The sequence below is a fragment of the Psilocybe cubensis genome, chromosome 4 (assembly GCF_017499595.1).
Source record: "Psilocybe cubensis strain MGC-MH-2018 chromosome 4, whole genome shotgun sequence".
Taxonomy (NCBI): Eukaryota; Fungi; Basidiomycota; class Agaricomycetes; order Agaricales; family Agrocybaceae; genus Psilocybe; species Psilocybe cubensis.
The window spans coordinates 2,589,695-2,606,780 of NC_063002.1; the positions used below are offsets into that span (position 1 = coordinate 2,589,695).

Genomic DNA, 17,086 nt, shown 5'->3' on the forward strand with positions numbered 1-17,086 from the left:
CGGTGTCTGCTGCGAGAGGCATAACATGGCTGATAACATTAAGAAACCTACCGTTGGCCAACAAAGAGTGTTACTGAACCTGGCAAAACTTCTTCAGGATTTCATCGATCCGTGACGTAAAGGTTGGCTTCGCGATTGGAGTAGGGCTACATCCATTTTACTGATGAAACGGGGTAGGAGTAGTGCTGCTTGTCAAGCGAATGAGGAGTAAAAGTTGTAACGTTATACATTTGATGACTGGCAGTGAAGGCCACCACAACTCCAGCAATGTTTCTGTTGATGCCCCTAGCACTTCCAGTTGAGGGGCTATTCATGGAAATAACGGCAGAAGATCCCGCGAACATTGCTGATGCTATTTGCAAAAACATATATGGATTTGACGAATATTTGTGAATTGTCATGTCCAAAAGTAGTACATGGTGCAGTGAAGAGGATGAAGCTATGAGACAGGAGATCCAGGGTGGCATTGCGGGAATTGAAACTTCCAAGTGATACCTGTACAACCAAGATAATAATCTCTCAAGGACTAGAGTTAATATCCCGCAGAAAGATCTTGGATGCACGAATATGTCAGTAATACAGACAAGAATGAAAGATATTCTTATCTTTCGACAAAGTTACTGAAAAACATACTATTCGGATCGCAACAAAGCGCAGAAGAACGGATATCATGAATCCCAGTGAATGAAGTCACCACAGCTATCGCAAAATACGTGGTGAGAAAGACAGAGGAAATACAAGGTGAATCTTAAGGATGTGGAAAATCTATATGTTTTTGGCGAGACGAAGAACAAGGAATGTGTTCATCAGTGGAAAGTTGCCTGAAGATCATGACAGGAATTTGAAGTTGAAAGGGTGAACAAGGTTTGTGACGATCAGTGAATTATGTAATGATGCTTTTGTTTATCGGGGATGGCCCACGCCAGCTCAAGCAAGCTGGGGTAAACAACACCTGGTGCATGTCAATTTCATTTAGAGGTCCGACTCACGTTGTCCACACTAACACTCACCCTTGCCTGCACTTTACCAATTTGTAGCTTTCAAGTCATAAGGCTTGCAGGACGACAGTATGGACGTTGTAAATAACGTTCGTGAATGTCTGAAGACTTGGGCCAGTGGAGGAGATTCGAAACTGTATGCCTATCTTTCTATTTGCTGTGTCCCTGAGCGATATCTAATATTGTCTTTTGCAAAGCCGCCACTTCCTTGTCCAACCTCATTCCAACCCTTTCGACCCAGACTGTCTAGACACTCTTACTACAGCGTATCATACCCTGCTATGTGCAACTCTCGTGACATGGGCACCGCCTTACCCACTCTCACCCACAGCGTTGGCAGAGTTTATACTGTCCGTACTTCGAGCCTTACCGTCATCGTCCAACGTATCACCCAAGCATCCAACGCCTGCCTCTATATTCGGAGATCATCTCGTGGATATGATATGGGCTGTGGACCTTGAACTCGACGAGTTGCTCAACGAGGCACGCCTCTCGGTCGCTGAGGCAGCAGACTGGAAGTTGGCGTCAAAGGATGTGGCTAGCGTCCTCAATAAGGCAAAACGCGCACAAGCAAACGCAGAGATAGATAAACAGCGGATACCTTCTATCGTCATGAAGTTTTTGGTGCGTCGACATAAACAATACTTGCAACTTCGGTTCCATATATGTGCCTTTTCAGGAACATGGCATCATCACCCCAAACCATTGCCGGGAAAGGCTGGAATCGACTGTTCTAGCCAGTGTAGGCCTCATCCAAGATAAAACGACACAGGATAAGAAAGAGATACGAACAAGAACTGGCTTATTGTGAGATCAAATACTACTCTTCATCCAATTTTACTGATTGCAGAATGGTTCTAAAGTTACAAACAGAACAAATTTAATCTTCTGCGAGAACAGTCCGAGGGATATAGTAAACTCATTGTCGAGTTGACTAGTAGTCTTGGCCCACCTCATTCTCCTCAGTCTGGTAGGCCAACAGAGTCGTATTCTCTAATCGAAGACCGTGCCAGACCTGTGTGGGAGAAAGTCATCAGTCTCATAGGTTACTTCGATTTGGACCCCAATAGGGCATTGGACATTATCCTTGATGTCCTCTCACAGCACCTCACTACACATTACACTTTCTTCCTCGCCTTGTTGTCGTTCTCTCCTTGGTCTGGCTCATATCGTCGTCCTATCCCTGATGAAGAAGAAATGGATACCAAAGTCGAGCTTCCGGAGGGCGTGTATAAGGGGAAAAGTCTGGACGAGGTTTTAACCACGGCAGAGCTGCATTCAAGGCCCGCCTCGACTACCCCTCCAAAGAAAAGCGGTGCCCGAGTTTTAGCACAGGTGTTGGGATTCAAATTCAGTTATTACCAGGTCCGTATCACAAGTCTTACTACAGTAAGTTTGACCATCTAAATTTCATTTCTATTCGCCAGGCTCCAGACGTTTCGGAGACGGCACCGTTGAATCTTTATTTAACCGCTGCTATCTTAATTCGCGAGGGCTTCATCACAATGGAAGACTTGTATCCGCACGTAAGTAAAATCTGTACCTCTAACTGATCCCGAGTTAACTGTTTTTTTCAGCTCGCACCCAAAGACGAGGACATGGACAACCTTCGACAAGAGTACTTGGCCGACGTTAAGGCCAGAATAGCTGGCGCGAAGAATAGTTTACTTGCGATGGCTGCCCCCCTTGAATCTGCCTCGTCTTCACAGCCAAAACCGATCGTGTCCTCTCAACCGGAACCAAAGCAATCGGAAACGAAGAGTAGAAATCAGAAAGTCGGCCTCCTCACAAGCTTACTTGCTGTTGGTGCCATCAAACCTGCGATTGCCATGTTAACCAAATTTCAGTGGTTGGTTGACTCCAATACTGAGATCGCCGATCTCATAATTCGCATAATGAAAGTATCGATTGAACCACTATACGACTCCCTCTTAAAAAAACAACGCGCGGAAAGCTTCACAAAGCCAAGGGCACGATTTGGCCCTGCAGGATTAGCTTACCCCGGGCCTAGGAAGCCTGTCCTGACATTGTCGGCCCCTACTCCGCCAAGCACCAGCACTACCGATTTCGTGTTCTTCTTCCCTGATTGGGCGGATAGGGTACCACTCTGCAGAAGTTATGCTGACCTGGTAGATGTCATTGAGCCTCTCCTTCGTTTCATAGGCCTCCATGTTTCTCGCGACCCACTCTTTTTGTCTAAATTCTTGCGCATCGGTCGCCTTCACTTAACGTCGATCATATCCACCGAGCCTGCGGGAAAGAAGGCACAACTGGAACCTGTTGAACAGCATCCCGTACGGGCGTTCTGGTTTATGATTAGTCGACAATATTTGCTTCCTGCACTGTCGCTCATAAGAGGCAACGCCGTTTTAACTGTGGATGTCTGGTCTATCATCCGTACATTCCCAACTGAGGCTCGATGGGAACTGTATGGCGAATGGAAACTTGGAATGTACCAATCTCATTCAGAGCTTCGTATCCGTCAAGTGCAAGCAGATCGAGAATCGAAAGGACTTCTTCGCCGCCTATCGCACAATACAATCGACTCATTATCGGGTCCCGTTGCAAAGTTGACGCACTCGAATCCTTGTATATTTTTGTCCAATGCCGTCAATCAAATCATGGCATATGATAATCTTGCAAGCGTCGTTATCCAAGCATTGCGTTATGTGACAAACATGGGTTTTGATGTCCTTGTTTTCATCGTCCTTGGTGCTCTAGCGGACCCAAATAAGGAGCGCGTTAAAAGAGATGGCGTCAATATCTCTGATTGGCTTCAAAGTATGTCATATCATCTGTCTTCTATACTCGATTACCTTACCGATTGATTTGTCTCTAGGTCTTGCATCTTTCACGGGTATGCTCTTCAAAAGATATAGCGCAGACCTCACGCCTGTCGTCAAATACATTGTGCACCAACTGCACAACGGCCAGACCACAGAAATAATTGTGCTCCGTGAACTTGTCTGGAAAATGGCAGGAATTGAGCCGTTGCCCAGTCTATCGGAATCACAAATGGCAGCCATGGCTGGCGGTCCTGCACTCCGTATTGAGGCCATTGCATCTGCGACCCGTGGAGCAAGATTGGAAGTAGATTCCATGAAAGCCCCTGCGCGTCTTGGTACCACACTTATGGATTCTAAATTGGCTCTCCCTCTTCTTATACAAGTGGCTCAACAGCGACAAGCATGCGTGTATAAGGCGCCTGATGCACATTTGAAGTCTTTAGCTGGGCTCTATGATGCAGTAAGTACCACAACTGCTCCGTAAAATTTGACCTTCAACTGATTCTATTTCAATCAGACCCATGGCGTTTTATTGCAGTATCTGGAGCTTTTAACTTCTCCTTCTGTAATCCCTTCAGAAAAATACGCAGACGAGATCTTGCCATCTTTGAGGGAACTCGGCCAGGATTATGGTATCTGCGCGCCGATATGTATGCAGATCTTGCGTCCAGTACTCAACGCTAAACTATTGGTATGTTTCTGCCTCTTCACATCTTATATCTTCTTAATTTAAACCTCGTTCTAGAAAATTGCACTTGCCATGCAGGAACAAGAACGCATCGCGAATGAGGAAGCTGAAAAACGACTGAAGGCAGCGTTAACTGCGAAAAGAGAGCCTAGCGTTTCACAGTCACGGGTTGCATCTCCCGCCATTGGGAATACATTAACTGTGACGCCAGAAACTCCGGAAGCCAAATTAGCTGTTGTTGAAGAACCTGAAACTGCTATGGAAGTTGATTCCACTGCTACCCCTACTGCTACGCTTGCAACTTCACCTCCGAAGGAAGAAGTGGGTTCCATCTCCTTTCCGATCCGGGCTGCTTGAGCTACGACTTATAACTATTACAGAGTCCGTGGGTGCCCGAGCTCGCAGCATTGTTCGACGATGTCAAGTCCATTGCTCCTGGAAATGCATATGAGGTCCTTGGGTAAGAATCTATTCACCATCACTCAAGACATTCTGTTTATAAGAATTATTAGACCTGGCTTCTACCTGACTTTCTGGCAGCTCTCGATCTACGATCTGTCACCACCGAGCTCCAAATACGACGAAGAAGGCTCCAGATTAAGAGCCCTTTCCCGACAAGAAGACTCGAAGCTCGCCGCTGCAGAACGATCGGCGGATCGTGCTAAGCGCCTGACTGCGGCTGCACATCGTGCCCGCCGCGACCGGTATACTTCGTTTGTTCATACACTCGCCCAGGAATTCAAAGAACAGACCATTTCCCGAGCATTCACTATAAAACGTCTCGCCAAAGAAAAACAACATTGGTTCACAAATTGTAAATACTTTCTATCTTCTGGACGGTCCTGATTTTGAAATTGTCTCCAACCAGCATCCAAATCGCCTCTTCTCATAAACTCCTTCATCGAAAACTGTGTCCAGCCCCGTTGCCTATTATCACCGATGGACGCAGATTTCTGTGCTCAGTTTATCAAGGTCTTGCACCTACAAGGAACACCAGGGTTTTACACTCTGGGTTGTTACGATAGGGTACCCCTCGCAATCTTAATACCGCTTTGTTTATCCATCTAACAATTTTTTCTAGTTGATTGGCGATCATGTCAAGGTTATCTTATTTTCGTGCAGTGAATACGAGGCTCGCAATTACGGTTGGCCCTTTAGTAGCAACGCGTATATAAGCAAAGTCTCATTCTTCAAATATAGGTCGATTTCTTCTGGGCATTCTTCGCGATCTTCTTAGTTGGCACCTAGACGAATCGATATATACTCAAGAAAACCGGATGAAAGTTGGCGGCAAGACTATCGTTCTTCCTGGTTTCCACCCCGTCTACAAAAGTGGAGGAGTAAACGAAATCATGAAATGGACTAAATTCCACACAATCTTCCGTAAATGGCATCGAAGGTTGACTCAGGTCTGTTATTATATATATAACTTACGCACTTGATTTATTGGTCTAATCCCTATTTCAGTCCTTTATTGACTGCATACAGACCGGAGAATTCATGCATGTTTATAATGCCATCATCGTCATGAAAGAAATTTTAGATGTTTTCCCTATGGCCTCTGTAAACGAGCACAGTGGATCGAACATCAATGCTGCCATTGATCGCTTCCTTGAGACAGAAGAACGCGGGGATTTGAAAATTCTGGCGCGATCGTAAGCATTTAAAACTCTAAACTTAATAATCATTTGCCCATTATATCCCTTCGTCAGATATTCTGCTAGTTTGAAGAGAAAAGAAGCAGACTGGGCTTTACCCAAACAACCCAGTCAAACAGCGACTCCGAATGGCACATCATCCCCTAGACCTCCTGTACCAGCTTCGACCAGTGCATCGATTCCAGAAAAACCTCGAAACACACCAGTACCCACTGGGCCAAGTGCACAGTCTGTCGCTGCCAGAAATGTACCCCAACCCCCTGCGTCAGCCCCTTCCGCGCCTCGTTCTCAGATCGCTAATCAAAATAGCAACATTAGTTCCACTAAGCTTGCAATGGATAGGTAGCTATGATTTTTCAAGCTTCTGGTTATTCATTACGTTGACATTTTTCTATAGTATTCCTAGACCCGAGGTCGTCAAACGTGTGCGACATGACAATAAAGTCACTGATGTTCCAAAGGCGTCTCCTGACGTTGTAATGACCTCAAGTACAGACTCTGTGCAATCGAATGATCGTAAAAGCGTCCCTTCTCCGGCAGAAAGACCTCGCGATGAGCCGTTCGTACCTGTTAGACCCAATATCACAGAACACCCCCGCCCGCCCCCTCGAGAACCGCAAAATTCTTCGCATGGAGGCGCACCCAATAATTATCCACACGGGCCTCGCTTCCACCCCCCTGAACCGTCACAGTTACGCTCGGATGCGCCTGTAATGCCACCTCCCGTTGTTCCAAGTCAAACAGCCTCTGCTCAGGAACTTCGTGAAACGGCGAGACAGACCATCAGCAAATCGGACAGGACAGAACCGAGAAGTCAGAATGGCTCCGCAGCTCCATCTCCTCGTCACCGTTCACCTTCCCCAGCAAGTCGTCCTGGAACCAGAAATCCGAGCACTGAAAGTCGCACAAGCCGCAACAGTGGTGGAAAATCTAGATCAGACTCTGGTCGTGCGGATCGCAATGTCGATGATCGTCGAGAGCGTGACAGTCGACCGGAGACTCGCGAACCCACTGGACCTGTTGGACGACGCGATAGCCTCACTCACACTCGTACCGAACGTGGTGGACGCGACCGCTCAGGCCGTGATGGTGATAAAGATAGGGATGGGGACCGTGATAAAGACCGTGGCCGTGATCGACACGGAAGCGACAGGGATCGCGAAAAGGATAGGGATCGTGATCGTGACAGAGATAGGGATAGAGACAGAGAGCGCGATAGAGAGCGTGATAGAGATAGAGATCGTCACCGCCGGGACGACAAAGATCGCGACCGAGATGTACGAAAGGATCGCGACTCTGGGCCAAGTCGTAGCCAGGCGGCACCATCCGCTCCAGTTTCTTCATCTCTTGATGATCGGGGTCTACCTACTCGTCCTGACCTTTCAAGAAATAGAAACGCGCCGCCAGTTGAAGAAAATCCTGGCAACAAGAGAAGGCGTTCAGAAGACGAAGTATGTGTTTTCTTTCCTAACTTCGTCTGCATTGCTCACCACATCGTATTATAGCCATCGGATAGAAACTCCAAACGAGGTGCTCGAAAAGAACGCGACGATCGAAGCCGCCGACCTAGCGACAAAGAAGATCGGAACCGTGATTCAGATAGGCGACGGAAAGAACGCGATGGTCTTGATTCTGATATTCGAACGTCATCTTCAGACAAGGTATGGCAATATATTTCGAAAATACATTGCAGATCATTGATTGAGTCTATGTAGCAGCCTAATGAAAAGCGACCTGAAGGTCCTCAAGGAAAACCAGTGGCCAATACCCCATCCGCCCCTCGAGCCATGGGTACTGATTCTTCAAGAAAATCTGAACCCATGAATTCCCGTGATCGCCATCGCGATAATGCGCCACCAATGAAGGATTTGCCACCAGGTCTTAGCAACGGCCCAAATAATCAACAGGAAGGTGGCTCGCGAGGTTCAGGTTTGGTCAGTCTTCGCTCTCGCATCAGTGATGAAGTGCCTCTGTCGTTCAAGGACGCAGGGAGAGACGAACGTGAGATCCAACGCAAACGAACCCTTGCTGGTATGTTACCTTTATTTTTATATCTTGGGAAAGAGTCATTATTCAACTATATCGTACCTTTTAGATCGCGAACCCGACATGAACGATTCAGGTCCTTCTCATGACAATAGTGTACAGGCATCGAAGAGGCCGCGTATCAATCCAAATAATCGTCGGACCTTCCCCAACCCTGGTCACGGAGGTCTTGCGAGAAAAACCTTGCCGATTGATCATGACAAGAACCAGAGAAGATAGGCGTGTCAAAATGTAGCATATTATCATTTAAAATATCCTGAACCCCAAATTTTAGTATAATATACACAATCGTGTCCCAGTTGAATGGAATATAAGTAAAGGTGGTGGCGATAATACATTGGGATAGGTTCCTGTTTTCCTGGTAATTAATGTGGCGGTATATTCTGCTATATTAACGCTTGATGAGAGTAAGGAATTCTTCGCGAGTTTTCTGTTGCGTCCGGAAACAACCTAGCATACAAGATGTCACTGTAAGTGACCCAGGCTTTTGCACGCCACGCATTGTCATGCAAAGATGTGTAGCCTCCATGACCACAGCTACACCTCGAGGTTTGATAGCCTCTTGTACAGCGATCGCAATCTGCTTGGTTAGGCGCTCTTGCACCTGGAGACGCCGGCTAAATGTTTCGGCGATACGGGCTAATTTGGAGAGCCCTAATACAAGTTTATTGGGTATGTAGGCAATTGCGATCTTTAATTAATTTCACAGTCAGTCCTATGAATGACCATTAAAATTTAAGTGGTGTGAGATACTTACTTTGCCTGTGAAAGGTACCAGGTGATGCTCGCATAGACTTGAGATATCGATATCGCGAACCAGCACCATCTCGTCATGGTCTTCGGCGAAAACGGCGTCATTTATAACGTCTGAAAAACATTCGTCAATTGGCCCTGATAGTGTGGAATGATTGTTAGCCGCACCAGCCAGTCGTTCTTCATAACCCCGAGTCATCCACATCAGCGCCTGTGCATAGCGGATTGGCGTTCTCAGCAAGCCCTCGCGATTGGGATCTTCGCCTATACATTCCAGGATCGTTCGGACAGCTGATGCCATCTTTTTTTCGCGAGCATCCCTTTCCTCTGGGGTTGCATTCAGACGAGACACCGTGGATTTGGCTGAACAAAATACATTGAGAATTGGACACAAATTATGTCTACCAAGAGACGCACCTGGCCAGCCTAAACCATTGGGATCGGGAACAAGCAAGTCCTGGGCTAGGTGTGACGAGGGAAGAGAATCGTTTGGCACACCATGTGTTGTTAGGGGTGTGGAAACCCCAGACTTCCGAAAGCCATAGCCATCTCTGGAGATGGGACTTTTGGGAATATAGGGGGGACCCTGACTATCATCTTCCCCTGTTTGGGGCTCTGTCGACGACTGTTGCTGTTCTACTTGGAGTCGCTGGAGAGTGTCGGACAAGAGAGCGACATGTGAAGAGTCGATAGGTGCAGACATTAGGATGGTGGCTATTTTAGTTACAGAGTCGACGGAATGAAAAAAAGAGGTCAGATTTTTGCAAGTTACAGATCCGGAGCACGTGGCCCCTATATTAGGCTCATCCCATCACCGAACGCGGCAGTCCGTATCGCGGATTCGCTCTGCCTCTGGCTCATAAGCCCGCATTGTGGTCGCTCGTTGGCCTGTGGTGGACGCTGCGCTGACATGGTAGTGCTCTCTGTATATTTACAGCGAATTTACGACTTCTGAGGCGAAGTGTGGCTGTGATTTGACGTCGGCCTTTCGGGCTTGAGTGTCCTTATTTGGATATCTGAAGGGAGTTGACAAATCGTTATAAACCGTACCGACTCCCCCAGTAGCATATCCGTCCTCTGGGTCACTTCTACCAAATTCGCTCATTGGTGTAGCACCGCAATCATACGGTCATGAAAAGCGTCCGGATCTCATACTTATATGAACAGTCGAGCAGATTCATGTAACTTCCTCATCTTTTCGTGCATTTTGGTAGGTTTGGAGCAAGACACCCATTACGTTTCTCAGCATATAAGACCGCAAGCTACAAGCCTCAGATGAGGTCCCCACTCTCTTTCCGTGTCAATATGCGGCGCAGAACAATATCCCGGAGGTTACATATTTCTCCAGATTTCCAGCTGACCCCTTGTCGCGACTCTTCTTCAAAGGGGCTCTCTGCCAATGAACCACAGTCCGTCTATGATGCCTGGTTGGCCTCCAGAGAAATTCCAGGTCAACCCGGGTCATACCTCGTTCCCGGCGCCCCTCGCGCGCTGAATGCTAAAAATGCCCACCTGGCACTGTATGTTACTAGGACATGCACTCTTGATTTTGTGCGTTTCACATCTGGCTGTCCCAGGCTTTGTTTTTTGTTGAACATGCCATTTCCAGTTGAGAATGCTCTGGATGTTGAACCCTTTTAAAACCTCGCTAATGATGGCCCTAAATATTATTCGAAGCCTTTTCCCGGCATTTAGAGGCTACTCTCAGGTCCGTCGCTAGATGATGTTCATTTTCTTTTGTTCTGATGGTTTCCCTGAAACTCACAGGCTTTGATAGTCGACGAGGTAGGCAAACTCCTTTCTAATTTTTATGTCTTGTTATAAATTCTTGGACCCCAAAAAGTTGCAATCCTTGATAGCATCAGACAGCTTCACGTGGAGCCGACTGTTATATCTTATATCAACGGAGGTCCTAAGAAGGGTCATAGAAGGCTGTCTTGACTCTTTTGCGTAAGTTATTTTTGAGCTTTGCAACCAAACGCTAGCATGTGGTTAATTGTGTTCTAAATGCAGTGCTTCAAATGAGAGTGATGTTCTGGGTTCTGCCCGTTTCTATATTGAACACAAGCAAATGGAACAAAGGCTACGGCTCGACGTTCCAACATTGGCAGACCCAACAGTCCGCGTCCTTCTCCAGGAATCAGACCTCTTCGCACGTTCATTTGGTGGCGGTGGATTTGGAATGCTATCGCCAATGGATTTCATAAATGTTATTTCACTTACGACTGAAATAGCCTCTCACATCTTTTTAATCCTTTCCCTCACCCGTGGCGCATTCCACATCGGCATACTTTTTCTGTCTATATTTTCCACCATGCTACCCCTCTTTCTGTCTTGGATCAACTACTCACGCGACCCAGCGGAAACGACTTCAACAAGGACAGAGGTAGAGGCTTGCGATCGTCAAGAGCGCTTGCGAAATCTGGCCTATAGTGATGTTCACCGTCCAGAAATCGCATTGTTCGGTTTAAGTGACTGGATTCTTCAGTCATGGTCAAGTGCAAGAAAATTGGTTCTTTCTTTCGAACAGCCATCTTACGCACGCAACACCTCTATTATCGACCAATTCAACCTCACGGAGCTTGTAAGCGCTGTCCAAACAGTACGTACGATGACGCAATTTTTCGTTCATTACAGTGAACTAACGGATATTTAGATTCCATTATTATTATTGATTAAAGGTTCTTCAACTTCCATCGGTTCATTGACGGTATATCGTAGCTCCATACAAAGCCTCGTATATGCGTCTCGAAATTTGGTGACAACTACCAAAATGGTCTTCCAAGGCCTGTTTTTGATGTCCGCCTTTACGGCCGGCATGAAATTAAAGCCAAAATTGAACCCGAAACGAGAGGAAAGGGCTCGTTATATCTCTTCAAAAGGAGGGGCCAGCATTGTAGCCAGGTATTCTAATTTGTGCCTTGGCCTTCATTTGTGACTAACTTCAAAGAAGAGGTTTGTCGTACACTTACCCGGGTAGCGACAAACCGGCGCTTAAAAATATCAACTTTTCGCTAAATGCCGGTGAAACCTTGGCAATAGTTGGATACAATGGTTCAGGTTTGTTATACACTTCTGGACTAAACCCAACTATTCACATATACTTTACTGTTTCCAGGGAAATCTACGCTTGCAAAAATTTTATTGCGTATAGTTGACTACGATAAAGGCTCACTGCTTGTCAATAATGTCAATGTCAGAAACTATCACCCTGCAGACTATCACAGCCACTTGAGCGCGGTGTTCCAAGGCTTCTCCAAGTACAGCAGCACGTTGAAAGAGAATGTAGGCTTAGGAAACATTGACAAAATTGGGTATGTGCCCGCCATCCAAGAAGCTATTCACCTGGCTGAGGCCGACAAGTTTGTCGAGTCTCTTCCACACGGCCTCAAAACAATGCTGGCGACTCCTGGATTTGAAAGTATGTCCTATCCTGGGATGATGAATGATGGAGAATCATCGAAACGGCATGACTTGTCGGGTGGCGAGGTACGCTTTTTCGTCTGTCAACATACAATGTCATTAATCGGGGCCTTTGACGTAGTGGCAAAAAGTTGCTCTAGCGAGAGCATTTATGCGAGCAAAAGAGCCTGGAGTTGATCTTCTAATATTTGATGAACCTGTAAACCGACTTTTTGCTTCCCCTTGATCTTTTATCTGGACTAACGGCTCACTAGACCTCCTCCCTGGATGCACTAGCACAAAGCCACATTACTGCTACTTTAAAGAGTATATCCCGGACACCAACCGGTGAAAGGACAAAAACTATAATTTATATCACTCATAGTGTTGCAACAGCGCGCGGTGCGGATAAAATTGCCATGATGAAAGATGGAGTAAGTACCCTAATTGACCCTTCAAACTGCTATAAATCTCATGCATGCGAATGTCAGACAATAACTGAGTTCGGAACTCATGAGGAGCTTCTTTCCAAACCAGACGGGGGATATGCTGCGCTATATAATGCAGCACAGGGGAACCCATCACTCTAGATAACTAGTAGATGTAATGTATCTTTATTCGTAAATAGCCGTAGACGCCTAGATGTACTACCAAGTAAAGTATGTAATGTATAATTGCTGTAAGTAATGTACGTGCGAGTGAAATTATACCAATTCACGCATGGAATTGTCAACGAAAGAGACAGCACCGTCAGCGATAAAGGCATCAACCATGGTGCTTTCGGCATTTGGCAGCCCCCCTGTTGTAGTTGAAGGGCGGTTCTGTCCATTGCCATAAACTCCGACAAGTAACTCGGCACTCCGGATCCCATCAACCAACGATGGGACTTGAACCTTACGTGGATCTCATCAACGCTTGTTCTTAAGGAGTTAAGCAATAAGCTCACCAAGAGTTGTGTTTCAACAAATATTCCCAATAGATTGTTCGCTTTTGCAAACTCTACAGCTGCACCAACGCTCGAAACCCGTTTGTCATCATTTCCAGACCCACATGCCGTTTGAGAAGGATTGTCAATGGGATTTTTGCCGCAGACGGTGCCAAAGAAAACAGGATCTAGGAAAAGTCAGTGTGAGAAGCGACTCAAGGTGACGGTACGCACAATTAGGTTGTTTCCAGTTTAAAGCCGAGCAAACATCCGGTGAGAAAGACATGAATGCGATTTTTCTTCTAGGTAATTGCGTTTCGAGAGGATCTGATACATTAAAAATCGTCTGAAGTACTGAGCCCACAAATTCATTGAGATTGAGTCGATGTAGATTCAACGACTTTGTGGTAATTTCGGAGGGATAGGCCAAGTCAAACAACACATTGACAGTCGGTGAAAGAAGCTGTTATAGGTTTGTCAATTGAATCTCGTTATTGAACAGAGAAAGACATACCTTCAATAATTTATCCAACGATATCATTGCCGGAGGCAGGTATTTATTCCAGTCAATAGATGTACCTGGTGGAATCCCATCCATATCTTTCCCAACAGATCTTGCTAAAGCCTCAAACTGCGCCAACGTAACATCAGCTACACCGAGTTCGAAGTTGATGCCAGGAAGAAGCCAATCGAAGAATACCACGGGGTGATGATCCCGAGTGACTTGAATAACAATATATAGGTAGTTTCCCTGAAGAGATGAGATCGCTAATGTCTGACTGGTGGCATTACTGGCGTTATAAACGGGGGATGCATGTACAGACCCAATATGATTCGGACGACGGGGTGTGCGAAGGGGAGCCAATAGATTACCAGCTGCAACCGCTGTTGATTTCCAGTATGTTTCCAAATCCCCGCCCACTTCCAGTGTAACGCCTTTGAATGGAGTGATAATATTAATTTCGAAGTCAACCTAGAAAATCAATTTAGTCCAGAATCGAGCAAAAAAAAAATGACATCATACCTCGCCGATAACATGCAACCTGTTGTCGACAATAGGCAGCGTGAAAAATTGATTATTTTTTATATCCTGGAACATCCCGGGCAAGGCCACTGCACGGCCTATCGTTTTGGTGCCAAAATTCGGGTACACTGAAAACTCTAGAGCTAGATGGTCCAAAGAAGCGATCTGGAACGAAAACGATCCTTCATCGCTATTCTGAGGAAGAGATATAGTGTACGGGGCGGAGTTTACATGTGGGCCCGCCGTCATGACAAGTTTCAGAGGAGTTGTGGAAAGAAGATATTCGTCCTTGAAAAATGGACTGATGAGGCGATGATGTAGGCGCACACCACTGCTTCCGTTAGTTTTGTTGGTTGATCGCCCAATCGAGACTTGTACGAAATGCGAGTTTACCAGGTAATTGTGTCCATATACGCGATGAGGCATAATTGGAGGTGGTAGGGACAACGATGGAATTTGGTCGATCTCAAAGTCACCGACAGAACCCCCATCTGACCAAGGGGAGCGACTATGGCCAACAGGGAATTGAGTTAAGTTTGGGGTGTCTTTTGTGACAGATAACAGAATTTCCAGGCAAGACTGATGGCCATACCACGCGGCATAATGAGATGCATAATGTCCAAGTTCGTCCTTTAAGGAGACGCGACAGTTACCAGATACAAGGATTTGAACGCATTCGGCGTGTCCATACCTTGCAGCATGAAATAGAGGTGTCCATTCGTGATACTTATCTGGAGTATCCCAGCCATCGAGGTGAAGAAGCAGCCGACAAATGGCATCGTGGCCTTGGCGTGCTGCAAGATGGATAGGATACTCACCATTGCTATTTGGCATCGAGGTCGCTCCATGTTCAAGCAATAACACAACAACGTCGACATGACCTGCTTGGGCAGCCAGTGACAGCGGACTAAAATCTCCAGATGGCATAGGAGGTTGGGCTTGAACATGGCCCTTTTCAAAAAGAACACGAACACAGCCAACGTCGCCCTTCAGGGTAGCGTATACCAGAGGGCTGTAATTGTCTCTATCAAGAATATTCGGAGAAGCGCTTGCATCCAGGAGTTGATCACAAACATGTGCATGCCCTCTCATAGCAGCATAATGTAGAGCTGTCCGACCATATACATCGCACTTATCCACAGGGACGTTATTTTCAATGCATAGAGATACCATTCTCTGGGCTCCAGCGATAGCAGCTTCGTGAAGGCATGTCCGTCCGTTGATATCGTCAATAAATTGAAAATCGAATGGACTAGTGAGGGTTGCCAAAATGAGGTCTGTAAGATCCGGGGGCGCTTCAATGATGATATTCCAGAGAATTCGTGTTACATTGCCCAGTCCACCCGATTGTTGAGCAAGGAGATCAGAGTAATGGACGCAGTCTATAAGAGCCGCAGCGTCATTGGCTGCAAGGGCCTTGTGAAAGTTACTTTCAAGATCACGGAAAGGGCCGGTCGGTGGAGTAATCTCCGTCAAGATTTGTTGAGCAAAGATGTCGCTTGCACCAGGGCCTTCAAATTTCAATCCGGAAGATAGGTCAGTAATGTTTAGCAAGCATGTCGCTACGGTATCCGCAAGTTCTGAAATCAGCTACAAGACGAGAAATTAGCATATTCTCAGTTCTTTGAGAGATTTTTGCAGCACCTGTCGGTTAAAAACTGGTTGAACGTCAACTTGTCGAGCCAGATAAAGCTCTTTTGTGGTAGACTTTGAACGCTTGTCATATTTCTTGAGGATTTTACGAAACCCAGTGGCGTTGATCTCTACAAATTGCTTTTGTGCAAGTTTGTAAAAATTGTGCCTAACCAAAGTGAAAACCTTACCTGAAGTTTGCCCAAGTCTCGTTCTAATAATCGAAACCCTTCCTCCACTGCGCTCCACTCGACATGACTCGCAGTTATATTGCCTGACGTGTCTGGGATACCCCTCATTGCCGCTGCTCTACGCTTAGATAGGAGGGTCTCCATCCGTAGCGTCACTTCCGCTTCTTTTTGAAGATAGAAAGCATTGATCTATAAGTTTCAATCGTATTGCAATCAAACACCGAGAAAAGCAGTTCACACCTTTTCCAGCTCTCTTTCAAGTTTAAAGAAGAAAGCAGCCTTATGCGCTCGAAAATCAGGACCTCGCTCGAGATCATGACCCGAAGCCGCAAAAAAGGGGGGCTGACCAGGGCTGCCCGCAGGGGACGCTGCAGGACTTGGACGTATAGTCTGCGATATTGGCTGTGGCGACAATTGAATCAAAGTATCATGAGGACGAACCCCCAACGCCAACGCCGCTGCCTCTGATGCCGGCCGATTGGCAGCTAGCGAGGAAATGATTTTCTTCAAAAACTTGTAATCGAGGTAGTAGCTCGACCATCCTGGAACCTGTTGGGCCTGTATTTGCTTTCCGAACTAAAATAATGTATTCATGTCAATTTAGGGGCCGTGGTAAGTGGCGCTTAGACGTACCTTCATGGCTTGATAATGATTTGCGTGCAATCAGTTTCAAGAGCGAGGCGAGGATGGTGCAAAGAAGCAGCGAAACGATAAATACGACAATCGTCCACCTCAAGGCTCGGTATAACTATTCCAAACTTCAATATCCATGGAAAGAGCAAACTTGAGGGGATTCGCGGTCTCGCAAGAGATAACTCGACTGCCACTCGTGGAAGCCTTCGAAAATGAAATGCAGCATCCCAAAATCTACACACGTGCCTCGAACGGATGCAAAGATGAACTGCGACTGAACGTTTGAGCCTCAAAGATAGGGTTAAGCAAAAAAGCCTTGGGTTTGGAGTCTGTGAGTCGTGATATATGAA

The 17,086-nt window shown here is 46.4% G+C and overlaps 4 protein-coding genes across 4 annotated transcripts; 2 read left to right on the plus strand and 2 right to left on the minus strand.

The window, feature by feature from the left end:
- Positions 1 to 1,069: 1,069 nt before the first annotated feature.
- Positions 1,070 to 8,395, plus strand: JR316_0005049 (THO complex subunit 2; the record flags this gene model as incomplete). Its single annotated transcript, XM_047890813.1, has 20 exons — positions 1,070 to 1,134; positions 1,196 to 1,622; positions 1,678 to 1,805; positions 1,862 to 2,363; positions 2,426 to 2,524; positions 2,576 to 3,779; positions 3,838 to 4,244; positions 4,302 to 4,475; positions 4,530 to 4,793; positions 4,853 to 4,932; positions 4,985 to 5,286; positions 5,341 to 5,498; positions 5,554 to 5,617; positions 5,673 to 5,881; positions 5,961 to 6,127; positions 6,185 to 6,472; positions 6,528 to 7,581; positions 7,636 to 7,791; positions 7,849 to 8,161; positions 8,226 to 8,395. The coding sequence occupies 20 exons, from the start codon at positions 1,070 to 1,072 to the stop codon at positions 8,393 to 8,395; spliced, it is 6,231 nt and encodes a 2,076-aa protein (XP_047750574.1).
- A 172-nt stretch (positions 8,396 to 8,567) lies between these two features.
- On the minus strand, positions 8,568 to 9,632 carry JR316_0005050 (GTP cyclohydrolase 1; the record flags this gene model as incomplete). Its single annotated transcript, XM_047890814.1, has 4 exons — positions 8,568 to 8,867; positions 8,934 to 9,043; positions 9,098 to 9,292; positions 9,347 to 9,632. The coding sequence occupies 4 exons, from the start codon at positions 9,630 to 9,632 to the stop codon at positions 8,568 to 8,570; spliced, it is 891 nt and encodes a 296-aa protein (XP_047750575.1).
- A 2,070-nt stretch (positions 9,633 to 11,702) lies between these two features.
- On the plus strand, positions 11,703 to 12,921 carry JR316_0005051 (Subtilin transport ATP-binding protein SpaT; the record flags this gene model as incomplete). The annotated part of the gene is made up of 6 exons (XM_047890815.1): positions 11,703 to 11,833; positions 11,883 to 11,989; positions 12,048 to 12,418; positions 12,474 to 12,551; positions 12,607 to 12,765; positions 12,823 to 12,921. The coding sequence occupies 6 exons, from the start codon at positions 11,703 to 11,705 to the stop codon at positions 12,919 to 12,921; spliced, it is 945 nt and encodes a 314-aa protein (XP_047750576.1).
- A 318-nt stretch (positions 12,922 to 13,239) lies between these two features.
- On the minus strand, positions 13,240 to 16,742 carry JR316_0005052 (Ankyrin repeat protein nuc-2; the record flags this gene model as incomplete). The annotated part of the gene is made up of 8 exons (XM_047890816.1): positions 13,240 to 13,251; positions 13,278 to 13,444; positions 13,491 to 13,719; positions 13,771 to 14,229; positions 14,281 to 15,870; positions 16,104 to 16,292; positions 16,344 to 16,679; positions 16,737 to 16,742. 8 exons carry the CDS (start codon positions 16,740 to 16,742, stop codon positions 13,240 to 13,242), a joined length of 2,988 nt encoding a protein of 995 aa, XP_047750577.1.
- Between the last annotated feature and the right edge of the window lie 344 nt (positions 16,743 to 17,086).